At 44.3% G+C, this 21,778-nt stretch overlaps 1 protein-coding gene across 5 annotated transcripts in view; it reads left to right on the top strand.

Moving 5' to 3' along the window:
- The window catches only part of MCF2L (MCF.2 cell line derived transforming sequence like), a 305,257-nt gene that overhangs the window by 77,323 nt on the left and 206,156 nt on the right, over nt 1–21,778 (top strand). The window contains exon 1 of one of the 5 annotated variants that reach the window (XM_075336650.1): nt 6,440–6,620. The exons of the other annotated variants lie outside the window; for them this stretch is intronic. Within the exon in view, the coding sequence (XP_075192765.1) occupies nt 6,569–6,620 (52 nt within the window). The 5' untranslated portion in view covers nt 6,440–6,568. Of the gene's footprint in view, nt 1–6,439; nt 6,621–21,778 lie in introns of those variants that run through there. 5 annotated transcript variants of the gene reach the window in all.

Below are 21,778 nucleotides of genomic sequence, written 5' to 3'. Positions count from 1 at the left end.
CAATAGTGGAGGCCATGTTTATCCACACATTTACCTTAAACGGCCGCTGTGTAGGCAATGTAGCATTACTTGCCAGCCATGCAATGCCAGAAGGAGAGCTGCACTTATAAAGTACCTCTCCATTCAGACATAGAGGTAGGGATCGCAGTGTTTGCCCTTGAGAGACAATTCCTTTAATTCTAAACCACAGAACAGAGGATATATTTTGTGTACAATAAATGTATGAAGTTCTATACTAATTTTATTATTTTAGTACTTTGAGCGGAGCATAGAAACCTTGAATGCCAGTAAAACCTTACGTGCCATATTTCTTTATTTGTAACCTAAATCCCCCAAACAATAAAATTGGGTACTTTTAACTTTTTTTGCTGTGCACATTTTAGGCATTTTATGCAGCTGTATGTGAAGGCTGTCCAAACATTGGGAGGTACAGAAGAGAAGAATACTTGTAACTGCTTGATTGCCCGTGCGTTCAGCAGACTATCACGTAGCCAACTGTCAGCATCCATCCATGCCTCCCTAGTGTACAGACTCCAGTGGAATGAAATTCATTTTAAAGATGATTGTTGCATTTTAATAAATATGTAGATGTTATTGTGTCCATAGTTGTAACTATTTATGTACGGTATATAGTATCCCCCTCTAGTAATGGAAATGTGATATAGCAAATATAATGTATCTGAAATTAAGGAAGGAGGGTATAAAATCACTTTAAATTTGTGGAAACCCATACATATTAACTTTGATGTGGTAATAATTAAAGGGAACCTGTCAGGTGCAATATGCACCCAGAACCACGAGCCGTTCTGATTGCATATTTCTAATCCGTGCAGAACTGTGCCAGCCTATAGTAGCATACATAAAGAGATCTTTAGAAAAAGTATTTCTAAAGATCCTATATGATAAGCTAATGAGGCCAGTGACTAGTCCCCTGGGCTTTAGTTCCCTTGGCTAGTCGGCCCCCTTGGCATGTAAGCATGTGCTAACATGCTAATTAATGTGCAGCGTCCAAGGCATGGTCTCACGCTCACCTCTTTGCTACCATCGCATCTGAAGCTCGACTTTGTCTCAGTGTGCATGATCCCCGGAGTTTCGATCATGTGCACTACAAGAATTTGAAGCCAGGACACATACACTCGGCTTCATAGTACGCATGACCGAAAGTCCGGGATCATGCGCACTGAGCCGAAATCCAGGAGTCAGACGCAATGGCAGCAGAGAGGTAAGCACGACCATCCTGTGACGCTGCGCATTTATTAACATGTTAGTACGCCTACAGGGGCGTGCTAACATGCTAAGTGGGCTGACTAGCCAAGGGAACTAACGCCCTTGCGACTAGTCCCTGGCCTCATTAACATAACATATATGGGATCTTTAGAAATAGTTTTTCTAAAGATACCTTTATCTATGCTACTATAGGCTGGGACTGCTAGGCAGGGATTAGCAATATGCACCCAGAACAGCTTGTGATTCTGGATGCATATTGCACCTGACAGGTTGCCTTTAAGTAAAATGCGGTAAAATTCTGGTAAATGTTACATATTTGAAATTTGTCTACAAAAGGCGACATGGCTCATAGAGTAGTTAAATGCACACTTCTGCTGGAGAGTACATATGAAAGTACTCTAGTGTGAAGGTGGCAGTCACATAAAGTAGTGAACAACCCCTTTAACAATGACAATATCCCCCTCCTAGAATAACAGGCTACTATACTCACCTCCAGTGACTGTACCATTACAGCGATGTTGGCAACGGGTCTCCCAGGGATTGCATGACATAATGTCACATGAGCCCTGACACCAATCAGAGCTGTTTCATTCTCACTTCCTTCAGATTAAACTGATATGCAGAGGAAGCCTGAGAATAGCAGTAATTCTCTCTATCAGTTGTCAGTCTCTTCTAAAGGAAGCGTGACTAGGCTGTTGATTGGCTGCTGGGGTCACATGACGTTATGTCATGCAAGTCCTGGGAGACCTGTTGTCAGTACTGGAATGTTGTTGACACCATAGGCAATTATAATCTAAATGAAGTCCGACTCAACAAACAGATCCTTCTTTATTCTTTATTCAAATATAGGTTACAATCAGGATAGATAAAAAGTACATATATAGCATTTGCATCTACGGGTTTGTATAACAGTAGGATCAGGGAACTTAAGGGGGCTTTACACACAACGACATCGCTAACGAGATGTCGTTGGGGTCATGGAATTCGTGACGCACATCCGGCCTCGTTAGCGACGTCGTTGCGTGTGAAATGTACGATCGACTGCTAACGATCAAAATTACTCACCTAATTGTTGATCATTGACACGTCGTTCTAATCCCGATTATCGTTGCTGTTGCAGAACGCAGGTTGTTCGTCGTTCCTGAGGCAGCACACATAGTGTGACACCCCAGGAACGAGGCTGGGCCCAGTACGGCCTCTCTGGAGCATCACTTACTGTATCTTGCGGTGTATACTAATGCCCAAACTTCTTACTGGAACTATAAATAATCCATTTTTATTTTATGATACTGACATACTGAGGGGTGGGATTCAAATTTTTAACAGACCCCTCTTTTTGTTAGGAAATAATGCTCATTTTAAAGCCACAGCTATTTTGATACCCATACCATTTTCACGCACTTTCCTCAACCACAAAGAAAACAAGTAATGGCAGCTAAAAGAAAAAGCGCTTTACCCTTCTTGCCCCTACTTATACCTTCATTTATTCTAATTGTCTTCTGTCAGGTTCACATTGTTCCAGTCACTGTCAGTCACTTCTTAGTATGGTGAATATTATTTAAAAGGTTTACTACACGTTTTTAAAATCCGTACTAAAGCTACTTTCCTCAAATTAAAAAGGATGACCTAATGTCCATCTGCCACCTCATCTGTCTACTCCACCTAATTTCTGGTCTCGTAATACAGCTGTGGAAAAAAAGTGCAAATAGGGTCTTACCTGGTATGGGAATTAGATACAGTGCTAAAGATCGCACTCACCTGATGGAGTTGTGCCAGTCACAACTCCCTTTCTGCACATGTGCTGGTAGCGGTCGGCAGCAGCCCCAAAGTGTAGCAGTGGATAAACGGAGGAAAGAAATATGGGTATAAGCCGCGCTAATGTTCCGCCCCCGTGCCAGCAGCCGCCGCTGCTCGGATCCGTACCTTCAGGGGTGGTGGCTCGAGGGTGTCCGGACCCGGGGGTCTCGCGGACACGCCGAATAAAATGGGGGACGTAGATGTACGTGCTTGGCCATAATAGGTTCGTGACGCCACCCACGGTGTGTGGTGAGTTGGACATCATCGCTGCTGTTACGGGGCACCCGGGGGAGATGTTGTGCAGCAAGATGTTAACCCTTCCGTTGGCAGGGATGGTGGCCCCAGGACCCGATGGCTCTGGTGCAGGGGGAATGACGACCGCAGAGGGTGCTGGTGTACTTACAGTTAGGAAAACACACAAGTCTCTGGTAAACCAAGGTGGTGGTGGCCGATGCCACTGCTAGTTGCGTTCGGGATTCCCCACCAGGCTGGTGGTCTCTATCCTTGTCCTGCACCTTTTTAGTAGAAAAGACTTCCTTGTATGAAACGTAGGAGTCCGCTCCCGGCTGGATGTGGCCTAAGGAGCCGTGGCCGCAGACGCTGGCCCGTGGGATCTATGGACCTTGGCGGTGACCTCTTATCCCTAATCGGTGGACTGTTGTCTTCTATGAGGGACTTTGGGTGGGACAGGACCTCTAGTCCTGGCCTCAATCGGTTAATTAACCATTTCCAGTAGGTTCTGGTTCTTGGCTTCAGGGTCCGAGTACCCCCCTTTGTACTACGGTTTCCGGGTCGGTTCCCTGTGTTGGTACCGGCGGGCTACAACCCTGGCCCGGTCCACCTCGGTTCCACCGAGCAGTCTACCCGTCTCCTGTCGACGGAGACCACCGTCTGCCTCCTAGCCAGTGGCACCAGGGCTCCTACCCTGGTACCTGTCAGTTTACTTTAGGCCTGACACAAAAGCCTGACCTCCACTACTGAACTTTCAAACTGATCAGGACTGAACTGCTGCTTTTCCCGCCCCGGGCAGTCTAAACCCCTGGGTGGGCGTGCACCAACTGCCAACTGCCTGGCCACGCCCACTGGTGTGTCTATCTGTCCCTAAGGGGGGTGACTAGGGTTTAACGGTTGGCTGTTTGTTTCCTAATGAGGGAAAGGTGGTGTAATGCGGGGGCCTAACTGTGACTACCTGGTTTTGCCAGGGCGTCACACTAAAACTACGAAATTCAGAAAATTTGATTAATTCACTTTTTATTTTCACAGGTCAACGCGTTTCAAAGATATATCCATCTCCTTCATCAGGACAAACCAAAAGAATCGTATATCTTTTACGATTCCTTTGGTTTGTCCTGATGAAGGAGATGGATATATCTCTGAAATGCGTTGACCTGTGAAAATAAAAGGAAATTAATCAAATTTTCTGGATTTCGTGGTTTTAGCGCAGCTTATACCCGTATTTCTTTCCTCTGTTTATCCACATAATTTCTGGGCTCAGCAGCAACAGGCCAAACATGTACGATATACCGCCACACCATGACCAGACCACATATTACCACTACATAATGACCAAATAATATCACATACATGGGACCAATACCGCCACTTTATGACTGGACCACATATGACCACCACATACTGACAAAATAACGCCACATACAATGGAGAAATACCACTATACCACAACAAGACCGCATATTACCACTAGATAGTGACTGAATAGTACCAATTGTAAGGAGAACTGCTGCTACACCATGACCGGACCACAATACTACCATATAGTGACTGAGTAATACAATACTGATCATTAATAAAAACCACAATACTAATAACACTATTAACATTACTAGTGACATTATACACATGAGCTTTGTAATAAGTCTCTATAGTACAAGTAATCCAGTGTAGAGATGAGTGAACCTAAGGTTCATTTTTTTTAAACTGAACACCATCTTAAAAAACAGGGTTCGGAGTTCGGATGCTTTACATGCGAACTTAACTCACATGAGACACGCTGTGCTCAGGTACGCTTGGTGCTTAGCCATGTGCGAGCCGCTTGCAGTGTTTGAACGGCGCACACTGGGGGTAACAGCATGATCACATGTGGTGTGTAACAAAAAATTGTAAAAGCCTGCCCTCCCTCCCCTGAAAGTATTTTGCTTATGGCTGGCTGTATGTGGGTGGAGACTCAAACTGCCATTCAGTGATTCCGAACTTCCTCGGGCCAAGTGCGGACACGTGGAGGTTCGGTTCGTTTGCGGTCAGCGAACCGAACTTCTAAAGGGTTTGCTCATCTTTAATCCAGTGATCACCATTGACAATATACACCGGAGTTCTGTATGTAGTGTATAGTGTACAGGTAATACAGAGATTATATAACGGGGCTGTGTATAAAGTGTGCAAGTAATACAGGGATCACCGGTGAAATTATACACAGGAGCTCTGTAAATAGTGTATAGGTAATACAGTGATCACCAGTTACATTATACACAGGAGCTCAGTATATAGTGTATAGTATACATTGATAATCGGTAGAATTCTACCCCTGAATATACTGTAGATTTTCTTTGGCCTACCATTGTCCTACATTAGCAATCACACACCTAAATATTAGCAATCTGTATGCAGTAGGACCAGTTTAAAGATAAATTAGTCATCGTGTTTTTACATATGGAAGTAGTGGTATGGCTTGTTGAGTGGTATACCTGTAACCTTCACTCTTGTTTAAGGGGATTCTATGAGCACATTATTACATACGGAAGAAGCTGTGTGGCTGAATATAAGCTTGTCCCCAATAACTGATACCTTTTTGCAATCCAATTTGCCAGTCAGGAGAAACCTAGTAGAAGCCATATGCAAATCAGACTGAAGCAGCACAGGGGGCATGTTAATACAGGAAAAGGAGTCCTGTATTGACAATCCCCCGATGGATTTCCAGCCTAATTTGTATATTGCTTCAATGGATTTCTTATGACTGGCACATCATATCTCTACAGAAAAAAAGGGGGCAGGGGGGACTGGAGGACATGGGGGGAATAAGCATTTATACAACCACACCACTGCTTCCATATGTAAAAATGTTTTGATACTATCCCTTTAAGGGCCCATGAAGGTTACACTTATTAGATATTTAAATAATGACTTCATACCATGTTTTTTCTCTGAAAGGCACCTGCATTTCTCTATGTATGGTGTTACTATATTGTGTGATATAAAGATTCTGCTGTAATCACATTCCAGAAATGAGAAAATATAAGAAATCCTAAGATGCCGCCATATATTACTGATTAGTGTGAACTTCTTAAATGACCCTGCCGTGATGAAGACTCATAATGACAGCACCTCCAATCATGAGCGACTCGCCTGTGTATTGCAGAGGAGAGAGTGTGCTCACTTACCACCTCCTTTTGTGTCAAGCAAGGACCTGGAGCTAATTGAAATGCAGTGCTGGGGAGCTCTGCTGTAGCTTAGCTGCTTCTTTAGCAGACGGAAGAAAATGCTTTCTGTGGATCTTTTCTTTAGCAAGTGAACATCGACGTACGCAGAGATGGCCATAGAAGAACTGATGCAGAGGTTAAATGCGGTTTTTCATAATACTGGTAGGAGGAGTTGTCTGATCTTAATGTTCTTGCTCCATTTGTAGCATACTCTTCTTCTAAAGGTGCTTGGGAAGGCTGAATGTCATGCGTGGGTGCCCAGCTTTCTCGGATACATATAGTATATGCACATGGCTGTGTGCATTTCCTTGCTGCATGAATGCTGCTCATATGGCGGAAGAGTTTAATTGCTGTAAGTTGGGAGTGTATTTCTGGGGATGCTTTCAATGTCATTGGGGACTTCACAATGCAGTTGGTATTTTCTGTATGTTGGCGCTATCCTTGTCTCATTCCCTGGTGCTGGGTATACATGGGATCAGTGTGAGCATTTTTTCTGCAGTGGATATTACCATGTGCTGTTTTACGCCTGTGTCATATATCACTCGTGAAAGCTCAAGAACACAGCATGGAATCAGCACTGCAACTTCAAGTGTTAATTAAAGGGACCATACATCACGAGGTCTTAATCGCAGGAGAACAATACTTGGGTATTGGAATGACCATTCTAGCATAATGACTCCGTTACTATGGGAATAATATGCCGACACATGGCTTTTCACTGGTGATATAAAGAATACATGAAAATCTGAGAGCTTAATATGAAGAAATGCACCATTTCCAATTCATTCTTACCTCTATGTAAGCAAGTTACGGTATAAAAACGGTAGTATTATCTTTTAAAAAAATAATTGAACAGTTTTCCAGTAAACTGCCATCTGATTATCCATAAAATAGTAAATATATTTTCTATATAAAATAGCTATAAACATGACAAATGAATAATGTCAGACTAGACCTGACACAAGCCATCTGCAGAGGTCACTATTTGGCGATTCATGCAGAGGTCATGTGGAGTACAGTCTGAGCCAAAGGCCCCATGTACATAGGTCACTTTTGATTCTGGTTTGCCCTTTTCTTTTTGTTCACTATATTGTAAAACTGACCAGACAGTGTGATTCTCCAGGCCAGTACGAGTTCATACATACCATACATATATAGTTTTTTCTTTTTATTTAATTAGTGAAAAAAATCTGCAAAAAAAAATAAAAATGACGCTTTTGTCACCATTTTCCGAGGACTGTATCATTCTCATTTTTTGGGATCTAGGACGATGCAGTGGCTTTTTTTCTGCACCCTAAGCTGGCATTTTACTGATACTCTTTTGGGATAGAAGTTATGTTTTGATTGCCTTTTATTACTTTCTATTTGAAACACCTGCCTGGATCCACAGGCTCAGACTGGCTGTAATGGACAGGCTAGAGGAAAGCCGCTCACAAAGTAGGACTCCGAGAACCTGAAACCCTTTAATCCCTATACAGGGATTTGGAATTAGACAGGGCCCGGGAGATCACTACCTGTGGTAGGCTGAAGTCCGATGAGAGTAGTAGCAAGGCAGGGTCGAACTGGGAAATGCAAAACAGGGATAGAATCAGGCAAGCAAGGACATAATCAGAAAACAAAGCAGAAGTCAAATCCGGATCGGGCAGTGAGGTACAAAAACGGCAGACAGGAGAGTAGTCAGAGAGCAGGCCGGGGTCAAAGCAGGAATCAAAAATCAGAGCAGTGGGGAACCAGAGTCGAGCAGGAATACAATGGCCAGCAGACAGAAGGGGGGATAAAAAGGGTGTGGTGTCTACCCATTGGCTGAAGCTGAATTGTGGCAACCTCAGCTGGAAGACACACGCCAACTACACTCAGCCAGTGGTACTGCAGGCACCAGGAAAACCCAGCCTAGTGGATAAGCAGAGCCTGCGCCCACCAGAGCCACCAGCACCGACTCTTCCCCATCACCAGCACAGTCCACAGCGGGAATATGGCGGCGCCTGGTGACTGAAGCAGAAGTCGCAGGAGCGGACTCTTGTGAGGACATGATACTATTGTAGTGTTGCGACAACCAAAAAAACTTAATTCTAGTGTTTTTGACTTTTTTTCCATTACGTTATTTACCTATCAGATCAATTTATATTCTATTTTGCTAGATCTGACATTTCTGAAGATCGCGGTCCCAATAAGTGTATTTTTAATTGTTTTATTTGCAATGGGGCAAAAAGGGGTGATTTGACCTTTTGTGGGGGGGAGTTTTCATATTTGTTAACACTTTTTTTTTTTTAAAGCTTTTTATTGGATTTACTAGTCCCCTTATGGGATTTGAAGTGGCAATCATCTGATTAGTTGTGCTATACCAAGCAGTGCATCAGCGATGCTTTGTATAGCTGAAATAACAATCTTCTATGAATGGCAGCTCACAGCCGGCGTTTATAGGAAGAGTGTCATGACAGACACAGGGGTCGTCGACTGACCATGTCATGACACACAATAACGCCCCTAAATTAAGTCACTGGAGCACCAATAGGAGCAATGAATGATGTGCTCCCTGTTTGCGCATGTTCAATACCGCTGTCAGAGATTCAGCTGATTAACAGCCGTAGGCAAATCTCCGCTATACCTGTGGCTGTTAGAGGCACGTTGACTGATCAGATCAGCAGGGAAAGATGCTAGATCTGCAAGCGAGCCTGAATCAAAGTAACGTCATGGGTCATGAAGGGGTAAACTTAAAGTGTAAGGCTATGTGCGCACGTTGCGGTTTTTTCCTGCGATTTGGCCGCTTTTAAAACTGCAGCGTGTCATTGTCAAAATGCATGCGTTGTGCTTCCCCAGCAAAGTCTATGAGAAATCTGCAAATTCCATGCGCACGTTACTTTTTTAAAAAAAACAGCATTTCACTTCTTTTGTGCGTTTTCGTTGCATTTTCCACCCATTGAAATGAATGAGGTGTGTCAAAATGCAACAAAAATGTTTATCTGTGCATTTGCACTGTATTTTTGTTGCGTTCTGTATGTTTTTTTGACAAACAAACGCAGGTCTTTCAGTCTCTCTCTATCTGTCTGTTGATGACTGTCTCTTTCTCTCTCCTGTCTGTTGGTCTTTATCTCTCTTTGTCTGTCGGTCTCTCCTTCTCACCCCTTCTCTCACACTCACCAATCACCGATGCAGCGCTGCACAGCTGTCACACTGCTCCGGCGGCTTCTCCTGCTTTTGAAAATGCCGGCCACTTATTATTCTATCTCGTATTCACTGCTTTCCCCGCCCACCGGCGCCTATGATTGGTTGCAGTCAGACGAGCCCCCATGCTGAGTGACAGCTGTCTCAGTGCAACCAATCACAGCCGCTGGTGGGCGGGTCTATATTGTGCAGTAAAATAAATTAATAATTAAAAAAACGGCGTGCGGTCCCCCCCAATTTTGATACCAGCCAAGGTAAAACCACACGGCTGAGGGCTGGTATTCTCAGGATGGGGAGCCCCACATTATGGGGAGCCACCCAGCCTAAAAATATCAGCCAGCAGCCGCCCAGAAATGCCGCATCCATTAGATGCGACAGTCCCGGGACTCTACCCGGCTCATTCCGTTTGTGGTTGCAATCAGGGTAATAAAGCGTTAATGGCAGCCCATAGCTGCCACTATGTCCTAGCATAGTGATGGCAGGCGTCTATGAGACACCCCCCATCACTAAATTGTAGTGAAAATAAATAAACACAAACACCGAAAAATCCTTTATTTGAAATAAAAGACAAAAAAACACCCTCTTTCACCACTTTATTAATTCCCAAACAGCCCTCCAGGTCCGACGTAATCCACACGACGCTTTCACCTCTGCTACATCGGAAGCTGATAGGAGCAGCCGTAGAGCATGACTGCTAACTGAGCTCCACGCAGCAACTGAAATGAGTTGTGTGTCAATGGTGACGTCACTCAGGTTACCCGCGGTCACAGCTGGAGTCCTCCAACTGTCTCAGGTGGAGGACTTCAGCTGTGGCCACGGGTAATCTGAGTGACGCCACCGCTGATCGCGCGGCTTACTTCAATCACACTCATCTGATTTGAGATCATAGGTGAGTCCTTCACTTGTAATCGCAAATCAGGCCGCAACGCAGAGAGCCGCACGATGACAGTAAACTCAGGTGAAGCTCTGACGTCACTGCTGCAGACTCCTGTGTCCTGGCACTGACCTCAAAGGTTCATCTGAGTTCATGAGTTCCTGACAGCACACAGAGACAGAGCCGCGGGATGACAATGAAGTCGGGTGAAGTTCATCCGAGTTCATTCTCATCGCATGGCTCTGTCTGTGTCTGCAGTCAGCGGGCATGTAGCAGAGCTGAATTGCCATACTCACAGATCACCGGCGCAGTGCTGCAAGCTGTCACAAAGCTCCGGCGGCTTCTCCAGCTTTTGAAAATGCCGGCCGCTCATTATTCCATTTCGTATTCACTGCTTCCCCTGACCACAGACGCCTATGATTGGTTGCATTCGGAAAAGCCCCCACAATGAATGACAGCTGTCTCACTGCAACCAATCACAGCCGCCGGTGGGCGGGTCTATATCGTGCAGTAAAATAAATAATTAAAAACAAAACAACGTGCGGTCCCCACCAATTTTGATAACAGTCAAGGTAAAGCCACACGGCTGAAGGCTGGTATTCTCATGATGGGGAGCCCTGGTGTGGTGGTAATGGCAACCCATAGCTGCCACTAAAGGGTACTTTACATGCTGCGATATCGGTACCGATATCGCTAGCGAGCGTACCCGCCCCCGTCGGTTGTGCGTCACGGGCAAATCGCTGCACGTGGCGCACAACATCGTTAACACCCATCACACGGACTTACCTTCCCTGCGACGTCGCTGTGTTGCCACACGAACCGCCCCCTTAGAAAGGAGGCGGATCACCGACCACGGACTTACCTTCCCTGCGACGTCGCTGTGGCCGGTGATCCGCCTCCTTTCTAAGGGGGCGGTTCGTGTGGCAACACAGCGACGTCACACGGCAGCCGTCCAATAGCAGAGGGGCGGAGATGAGCGGCCGGGACATGCCGCCCACCTCCTTCCTTCCTCATTGCCAGTGGACGCAGGTAAGGAGATGTTCGTCGTTCCTGCGGTGTCACACATAGCAATGTGTGCTGCCGCAGGAACGACGAACAACATCGTACCTGCAGCAGCAACGATATTTGGAAAAGGAGCGACGTGTCAACGAGCAACGATTTTTCAAGTTTTTGCGCTCGTTGATCGTTGCTCCTTGGTGTCACACACTGCGATATTGCTAACTGCATCGGATGTGTGTCACTAATGACATGACCCCGACGATATATCGTTAGCGATGTCGCAGCGTGTAAAGCACCCTTTAGTCCTAGGTTAATCATGGCAGGCGTCTGAGACACCCCCCATGATAAATCTTTAAGTTAAAGAAAATAAACACATACACCCAAAAAATCCTTTATTTGGAACAAAAGACAAAAAAAAACCCCTCTTTCACCACGACGCTTTCAGCCCTGCTACATCGGAAGCTGACCGCGAGCAGCCACACACCACGACCGCTCCCTCTGAGCTCCATGCAGCAACTGAAGTGAGTCATACTATCAGCGGTGACGTCACTCAGGTTACCCGCGGCCACAGCTGGATCCTCAAACTGTGACAGCAAGTCACCCAAGTGACTGAAGTGAGCCGCGCGATCAGCGGTGCCCTAACTCAGGTGATTTATGGTCTCGGGTGGAGGATTCCAGCTGGCCGTGGGTAACCAGAGTGACGGCACCGCTGATCGCTCACTTCAGTCACTCAGGGGATTATTACTCAGTTGCGTATTTTCATGTGTACTATTGATTTATGAAATAAAAATATAAACAACAGTTAGTTATGTGCGCATGCTGCGGTCTGTCAAGTGGAGAAAAAATGCACCCTCTGGCAGACTGGAAAACTGTAAACACTGCGTTTGACAAAAAAAAACGCATTCAAAACGTATTCAAAATGCATGAGTTTTGTATGCGTGTTTTTTTTGCCAAACGCAGTGTTTACAGTTTTCCAGTCTGCCAGAGGGTGCATTTTTTCTGCACTTGACAGACCGCAGCATGCGCACATAACTAACTGTTGTTTATATTTTTATTTCATAAATCAATAGTACACATGAAAATACGCAACTGAGTAATAGGGGCAACTGAGCCCCGCCCCTTCTCACGTCATCATAGAATTTCATAAGGGAGGGCGGGTTTGTCTTTTTTTTTTTTTTTTTTGTCGGTTATGTTGTGTTATCCCCATGGAGGGCCATTCATAGACTTTGATTGGCTCTCCCTGGGGTGCCTACTCCCATCATGCAGTGAAATAAGCTTGTGTGTTGTGGTCATTGTTCAATGGACGAAATATCCACGCACCCGCAATACTCTGTTGAGCTCCGCGAGTACCCGTGCTAATGCTTGATCAAGTAGCAAGCAGTGAAGCAATCTCATAAAGATGACATTTCCTACAGATTCCTGGCAAAAACAATTCTATCCAAGCTAGTGCTTCCTGTTTTCACATTTATTCTCTCTGGTCACTCATGTGGTAGCGGCACCTCATATTGTCTGCACACAAGGTGGCGGCATTTATAAGTGAACTCCCACCAGGAATCCGTAGAAAGTTTGATGTCTTGTTTCTATTATGCGCAACATAATTTAGAATGTTAGATCAAAGGAAAGGTACTTATTACATTTTTCATATGCCACCACACAAAATCACAGTCTCCTGCTTACTTATTCCTACTTTGCTGATACCTATTGCATATGCGTCGTATATCTCATATCTTTCTACTTAATTAAAGTGGTTGTCCATTCTTGGGCATCAAGTTTGCAGTCACATTGAGTGTTAGCTGTGTGCAAGCTATCAACGCTTCTCCGGTACTGACGTTGGGAGCAGGCACATGACTATAAGTGCGATTTGCATACATTGCAGTCATGTGCCGGCTAGATGTCCGTGGCCTTACTCAATACAGGTGAATTGAGTGAGGACAGACACATCTAGTCGGAATGTGCTCAGAAGTATGCAAATCGCATATTTGTAGTCACGAGACCATCTGGTCCCGGCATCAGCACCTTAGATTCCTGAAAGTGTGCACACTGCGCACTGTAAGGATTCACAAGACTGCAGGCACACAGTTTGCCTGTAGACTTTTGCTCCAAGACTTGAAAATCACTTTAAGGTGCAGTTAAATAGGAGGGTTTCTGCACTAAAAATAGCAGGCAAAATAAGACTTTGCAGAGGGAATGGGATATGTAAAAACACTCTCCCTTGTGCACCCATCTGGATCCAGTGCAGGCCCCATGATGTGCACAGACACAAGAAGCAGTGATATTATTAGTCTTCTAGCCTTGGGACCACTGCAGCCTGTTATTGATTGTAATGGTCAGATGTCTTGAGCAATGCATCATTGGATGTTTTATAATAACACGCTGCACAAAGTCACCTGATGTCTGCCGGCAAAGATGGGCCACATCAGACTAATGGCTGATGGAATTGTGACATCAACGAATTCGGTCTCTGTGCAGACCACATACAGGCCTGTGTTAGATCAGTGAGTATAGCGGAGTTTATTTTTTATATATCTGTCCTCTGGGCAAAGTTTTATTTTGCCTGGACAACCCATTTAATTTTATTTTTCAATGATTTATTAGGGCATACTGATAGTGATTTGTATTTTAAACCCTTTCATTTTCTTATTTTCTGATACTTTAAAACATAAGATTCTTTGATATTAGCATGCTTTTTTTTAAAGGGGGTGTTTATTGTAATTTTGTAAAATAATTTAACTGCTATAGATGTGGTTATTGGGAAAAAATTGCCCCATCAACAGTTATCTAAGTAAAATCTGTCACACTTTTTTTATGGCGTTTTCACAGAATAGCTGCGGATGAAACTAGCCTTAGGCCTGGATCATACCAGGGTTGATTCTCTTATGTAAGTGAATTGGATCGAATATGGTAATGGCACTGATCAAACTGATCTGAGTTTGATCAGAAGGTCCGCTAAGTGTGATCCGATTCTCTCGCATGAGGGAATCCTAGCACACTGTCGGGAGATGATGGGGAACAACATTTCTCCATAGTCTCCATTCTGTGAGTCCATGGAAATTGTACTGTGCTCCGATAATATTCGAGTGCAGTCTGATTATTTTCATGCACCCATAGGCTTAAGTGGGTGCATGCCCCATACTAGAACATTGGAGCAAGTGCTATCCAATAAAACATTGAATAGCTCTCATCCGGTCTATACGGTCATGTCAGCGAGCTCTTAAGGAGAATCTCCTAAGCACAGAAGTTAAGTGCTTTGTGGGTGAGTAGTGAGATGGAATGTATTTTGGCTGATGCTAAACTACACAGTAGTAACAAAAAAAAATAAAATAATAATAAAGGAATAAAAATGGTCTCCTGTCCCTATGTAATCTGTCACTGGTTTTAGATTCCAATATACTGTGTTAGGCTATGTGCCCACAGGACTTTGTACCCACAGATTTTGCCGCGGAAAACCTGCGTATTTATCTGGATTTTCTAGATAAATCCGCAGGTTTTAGCAAGTACAGACACTCCCCATGTTATCCTATTAGACATGGAGAGTGCTGTGTCCATGCTGCTCATATGTGCGGCTGCCGATATGCCGCAGCCGCACGTAACTACGTGTCAATTATTCCTGCGGAAATCCCGGCCCTCCACTATGGAGATAGAGGCTGGGACTTTCGCAGGTAAGTCGCATGAATGTCTGCAGGTTTACCGCAGATATATCGCTGGAATCCCGCAGCAATGGATAGCTGCAGATTCCGGGGAGTAGCTGCGGGAAACCTGCGGACATACCTGCGGATATATCCGCGGGTACGTTGTCCCGTGGGCACATAGCCTTACACTACTCACAAGAATTGATTATACAGCCTTACAGAAACTACACAAGACACAGAAATCTACACTGTAAGGCTAAATTCACCTGAGCATGAAAAAAAATTAAATGCTTTTCACCCAGGAAGAAAAGACAATATTTATACAGCGGTTAACAAAAGTTAAAAGTAGTGATGAGCGAGCACTACCATGCTCAGGAAGATGTTCCAGAAAAATGCTTGCGTTCCCCATTGCTTATTACCAGAACCAAGCATGGTAGTGCTCGCTAACTAGATACAAGTCTGAAAACAATTTTCCTGTTAATAATTGCAGGTTATCCGTAAAAATTTGATTCTATGTGGTTAATCCGTATGGGCTCTGGATTTCTTTTTCTGTGCACCAAGATACTTTAATATGTGAGTCTCATCCATAATACGGAAGTGATTAATGCATGTTGCATTTTCTTTCATGCTGACTTAGTCAATGTAAAAAAATGAAAAAAAAATGGTAATCTGAACAGCCCACTCGAATAACATTGCTCTAAGTGTTGTCCATTACTTCCATGAACACTACTCGGACCAAAAAAAAGGGGTCATGTGAACGTAGCCTAATGAAAAGTTAATTTAAGCCCGATTTCTCACCTTCTGTTCTGCCTATGCATCCCGGTATCCCATGTAATTCTTTTTGTCATGCCATTTATGATCCTAGAAATCTATGGATAAATTCTAAAGGCTTTTTTCTGATAAAAAACAACGTTATTAATATTGTTATAAAACAATGCCTGATTTATTATACACATCCTTAAATAGCTTGACATTGGCTTTTAGGAATTCTTTCTGAAATGTAAAGATAAGAATTGACTATTTTTCCTAAGATGTTGCTTTGTCTGCTTTTTATTCAGCTATGGAGTTTTGTGTGGTGAGTGTGCATATAGGCCATGGAGGTTGAATGCATTACTTATTGTTTTCTTTCAAACAATTGTACCTGCTGATTCCAGGTCTTTCTGTATCTTTCCAGATGTGTTTCTTGGCTCTTGGACAACTCTTCTGATAATAATTTTTATTCCTCTATCTGAAATCTTGCGGGAAAGACCTTGTCGGGGCCGGTTTATGGTGAAACGATGTTCTTACTACTTACGAATTATAGGCCCCAATAGTGCTTATTGGAACCTTTCAGTTGTTTAGAAATACTTCTCTAACTGGTGCCATCAGTATGTTTGCAACAATAAGGTTGTGAAGATCTTGAGACAGTCAGCTCACTGGTTTTACCCATCATGAGATGTTTCTTGTGTGGCACCTTGCTAATGAGACACCTTTTTATAGGCCATCAGTTGAACCAGCTGATATTATTTTTCACTAAGTGGTAGGATTGCTTTCTAATGAAACGATTTCAGCTGCTGTCATGACTAAATACTTTTTCTCTGTGTAATTTCTCATATTTACACACAACTTAGTTTATGGACTTCTATGGTTTGATTTATTTGTCTTTGTGGATTAGATGGGTTATTATCGACATCTGATGAGAAATTCATGTCAATAGCACCTTTACAAATATATTTACTTAGTGGTATTTTTGACAACCTTTTTTGGTCACCCTCACCTGGTCACACTGTGAGATAGAGCCATTAGCCTGTGTGAGGAAGATCCTTTATAACCACAGAACTAGACCGTGACAGACTCCACACAATACTTGCAGGACAAGTAGAGTGCAACAGACACATGGAGGGCAGGTGGGGATTGACAGACTCCACACTTAACATGGAGGCAGGTAGAGGGTGATAGACCCAGTACTACACATGGAAGGCAGGTTGAAAAGGTTAGATTCTAATTTTTGTTAGGATGAAAGGTGTATTAGTGTTCAAATTATCTCTCCAGGAATGGAGACAAACTCTAGCGCAGCGCCACCTATTGGAAGTAGCGATCCTAAAAGTCAAATGTGGATTTTTTAACAATCCATTGCATATGACCCAGGATATATAAGCCAGATCAGAATCCCAATTTACAGACACGGTGTTTCGGGGTGCTTGCCCCTCGTCAGTGCAAAGTATGGGGTGTCTGATCTGGCTCATGAGAAGCTTTGTGGGGACCACGGGGGAACACTATTCTCCTTAAGGAGACTTTGCAAGCCAGTCAGGCTGCCAATAAAGTAAGGGGACTTATAGCTGCCACACCCCTCTGGGGAATATTCAAATTATCTCTCCAGGAATGGAGACAAACTCTAGCGCAGCGCCACCTATTGGAAGTAGCGATCCTAAAAGTCAAATGTGGATTTTTAACAATCCTTTGCTTATGACCTAGGTGTATTAGTGGACATTCGAGGTTACCAAGGGAGCATGTATTTATTTCCTCTGCATAACGTTAACCAATCCTAAGTAGGAGGTGTCAAGAAGGAATAAAAAAGAATACTCCCCTCTGAGGAGGTGAGATCAGGTTTTCTCCTGTGAGGCAAGTAATGACACACAGTTCTGCTTTCCACCATGATCTTATTGCTGGCATCTACTTTGTAGAGTAGTGTCGAGCTGTGTGTCATTACAAACACCTTTTGCAGCTTTCATCTTATTACAGGTTGTGTGGGGGAGTAAAGCAGAACTGTGTGTTACTACAAACAACCTTTGCAGCTTTTCTATCATGGCAGTAAGTGGTGAAGGAGGGATTGGTAGAGTAGGGCTGAAAGTACCCGGAGATCAAAGTTGAAGAAGTGTAATGACACACAGCCCTGCTTTTTCCTCCTCACACACTAACTGGCATGGAATGAAATCTGCTAGAGGTGATTGTAATGACACATTGCTGTGCTCTAATCTACCCAGTATATGCCAGCAGTGATATCACGGAGGAGAGCAGGGCTGTATGTCACTACATGTTTCACACTGAAAAAGCTTGTTCTGACCTCTGGAGATTTTTTTTTTCTCCTCCACTGCAAGATGTTTCTTATGATTGATCAACATAATGCAGGACAAAAAGTAACCACCCCTGAGAGAAGAATCTCTACTGATACCCCCATTGTCATTTATCATCAATTAGAATCGTAACATTACAAGCTAATATCTCTGCAACAGAGATGAGAAATTAAAAAAATAAAAACTATGTTTTATTCAGCTCTGCAGCCACAATTTCATGATGTGGCCAATGTAACATGCTCAACTGGTGAAAGGTCCTCTTTAAGAACTGGGAAGCTTAGAACAAATGGTAACGATCTCTCTTATATGTTTGTATGTGTGAGACACGGTCTTGTGAACAAATAGGCTCTAGAGATGATCTGAGAAATCTCAATTTTTATTTTGGTTCAAATTTCAACTGAGTACACTCCCAATTAAAGGAAATTAAAGAAAATGTAAACTGTTCTGTACTTTGATTTCCTGGGATATGGAAAGGTAACAAATCAAAAAGGACTACCTAGAGGAACAGGTTTCCTGAAGAAGGAGCTGCAGGAAGTGCTTCTATATCCAGTGCACAGGAAGTGCGTACTTGTATTCATTATTTTGTGCTACTAATAGATTGTTTACATCCTGCAGAGGCGTCTTGGTGAAATATTTCATCTATTCTACTGGCAGTTTGAGCAGATTTACCTTATGAAATGCAATTTTGATAACACGTTTGCAGTTGATATTTTTGGTCTTGTTTTGCATAGGCTCCTGCTAGCTGAGTTGTTTGTGAATGCTGGAAATTTGCTGTGACGGAAAAATCTATCAAAATCGCTAGCTGCAACTGAGAGCAGCTTTACAGACTGCAGTGCAAAATGTATGTGAGTTAAAGGGAATCTGTCAGCAGGATTTCACCTCCGAAACTGTTTATATGTGCATGTAGCTTTTTTTTAAAGAGAAATCCAGTAACACCTTTACATGGCCAGTCTGTTCCTCCATTATTGAGAAATCAGTGTTTAAATTGATATACAAATAAGTGAGAAGTATATTTAGATCTGACCCTGTGTTACTCCAGCTCTAGTCCCCGCCCAGTGCCACCTCCTCCTGCTTGACTGACAGCCTCTATGTTGGATGATCCTCTTCATTCAAGAGGAGATGGCACTGGATGAGGAATAGAGTTGGAGTGACAGAGGCTGCAGATCTACAAATAGCTCTTTAGCCTCTTTTGCACACCAATTTAAACACTAAACAATACTGATCAAACACTAATGAAGGAATGGACTAGTTATCTTAAGGTCTTGTGTGTCGCTCAGGGCTATGGGGTACTCGGTCACAGGCAGTGTATTCCTGGGTAAATGTCACTTGGTGGCCGTTGGCCGGTTCCATGTCCTGGGGACGCTTTTTAAAAGGGGTATATTTACAGGGGAGATTAACTGAGAGTTTATACGTGATGCCACTTGCGTGATGCGGCTATATGGATGAAGCCGCCGCTGCACAGTTCTCACTACTGGGGCTGGTGTTGGTGGCAACCTGTTTGTTAGGCCCTCCGCAAGCTGGGACGGGCTCCAGAAGGTAGGTGATCTGGATGGGTGCAGAGAGAAGGGAGGTCACACAAGGGGTTGCAGTGTAACTGGTTCCTTTACTCAGTCAGATGGAAACTGGTCACCCGAGAAAGGCTGGTCTGGACCGCTGGTTCCCTTAGTTCCAGTGCCGGTTTAGTGACCTGGTGGCTTCTTTCCCCTGCACCTGTCTTTGGTTGGTGGGTCCCTGTGGCTTGGAGCATCTGGGGGTTCCCTCCTGGTAGTCTCTCAACGGTAGTCCGTACGACGGTAGTGTGAACCCTGTGGGGTCGGAGTCTCTGGTCCTGTTCCCCGGTTCTTCTGTTGCTACTGAGTACCGAACTTCAAGGTCAGTGAGGTCCTTGATGGTCTCCTCACTGTGCAGATTTTATCAGGTCTGTCTGGAGCGTTTGCCTGACCTAGGATTCTGTACCCGTTGGTGCTATGGTTCCGGGAGCACTCTACTGGCAACCAAACGCCTGGGCCCTCAGGTCACCGTCACACTCCTATCAGTGCTTCACTCGCTCTCCGTCCGTCTGTCACCCACGACAACTCACTACTCAACACTCTGACTGTCCACTGTCTGCCCCTCCCACCTGGTCATCTGGTGGACTGGATTGGCTCCACCTCTAAGTGGCCATCCATTAGGTCCAACCCTAGTCTGGTACCAGTCTATGGGGAATTTGGGGGTAAAACAGGGATTATTTGGAATGTTTTTGTTGTTACCGGCAGTGGTCCTCTGGGCCCTGCATCCTGGTGGGGATGCAGTACCTTGTAGCTCCCTGATGACTTCAGGGGCGCTACACTTGCTGGACTTGTCTTTCAAGGAGCATATAGATAATGCATATACATTATGTGCATATACATAATTAGGGGTGTAAAATTCCGCCGACAAACTCGCTTTAAAGAAGTTGTCCAGTTACCAAAACTGATATTTTTTTTTTCCCTCATAAATCTTGCTAATATGTGCCTCTCCACACATCTATTATGTTTTTTCAGCAATATTACCTTATATCGTGCTTTAGCAGCACATCCTCATTGCTGGCTCCAGCTCTGATTGGGTTAATCTCTCTTCTGACTACCTTAGTTCGGTTCCTACAACTCCCATAATTCTTTGCGGCTCTAGGACTGTATCTAACACACCCACTCAGCTCTCCTCTCCACCCAAAGTTTCCTCCCTGCCGCCATCCCTGTGGATTCACTGAGAGCAATCACAATAGAGACAGCAGAAGCTCCCAGCTCTGCACAACTAGGGGAAGAAAGCGTCTATCTTCAGCTTGTTCTCATATAGTTCATAGTGTGTGTGTGTGTGTATACAAAAATTGATTATTAGCCGACGCAACATGTGAAAAAAATAATTGGGGAAAAAAAAAATTGATGGGGTCATGAGATTGCTTTTTCCCTCTTGCCTAGTCTGTGTGTCGTCCGTATCATCCGTGTGGCATGTATTTTGCAGGCTACTTTCACATCAGTGTTCTTTTGCCTAAACCGCAAACCGCATATGACTGGATCCTGTGGATTAAATGTGCAGCGCATGCAACTGTTATTTTACCGGATCCTTCTGCAGCGGGACACAGAATTTATCGACCGGCACTGGAGTCAGCTGACTCCTGATCTCACAGCCCACACGCTGCAATGGATGCAGGTTAACAGCAGGGGCGGGCGGGTGGGCTGGCTCTGAGGAGGGAGGGATTTCTCTCCCTCTCTCCTCCGTAGCCGGGTATTGCGATTCTCGTTCTACACTTGCAGTACACCGATGTACCCGCGAGTGCAGTACGATTTTTCTCTCACACCATACACTTGAATGGGTGCGAGAGAAAGAGTCTTGCATTACAATTGCAGCATGCTGCGATTGTTTTCTTGGTCTAATTAGGGCTGAGAAAATAATTGCTCATGTGCGCTGATACACAGGCTAATATTGGTCCGAATGGAATGTGATGTTTTATCGCACTCCACTCGCACCATTTTTCTCGCCGTGTGGCTTAGGCCTTACTTGTCCTGTGTCCCGCTGCATCCATCGCAGCATGTGCGGGCTGTGAGGTCACCTGAGTTCAGCTGAGTTCAGATCAGCTGACTCCTT

Source organism: Anomaloglossus baeobatrachus, chromosome 2 (genome assembly GCF_048569485.1).
Source record: "Anomaloglossus baeobatrachus isolate aAnoBae1 chromosome 2, aAnoBae1.hap1, whole genome shotgun sequence".
Taxonomy (NCBI): Eukaryota; Metazoa; Chordata; class Amphibia; order Anura; family Aromobatidae; genus Anomaloglossus; species Anomaloglossus baeobatrachus.
The sequence above is the reverse complement of the archived record's forward strand: the minus strand, read 5'-3'. Positions and strand labels throughout refer to the sequence as shown.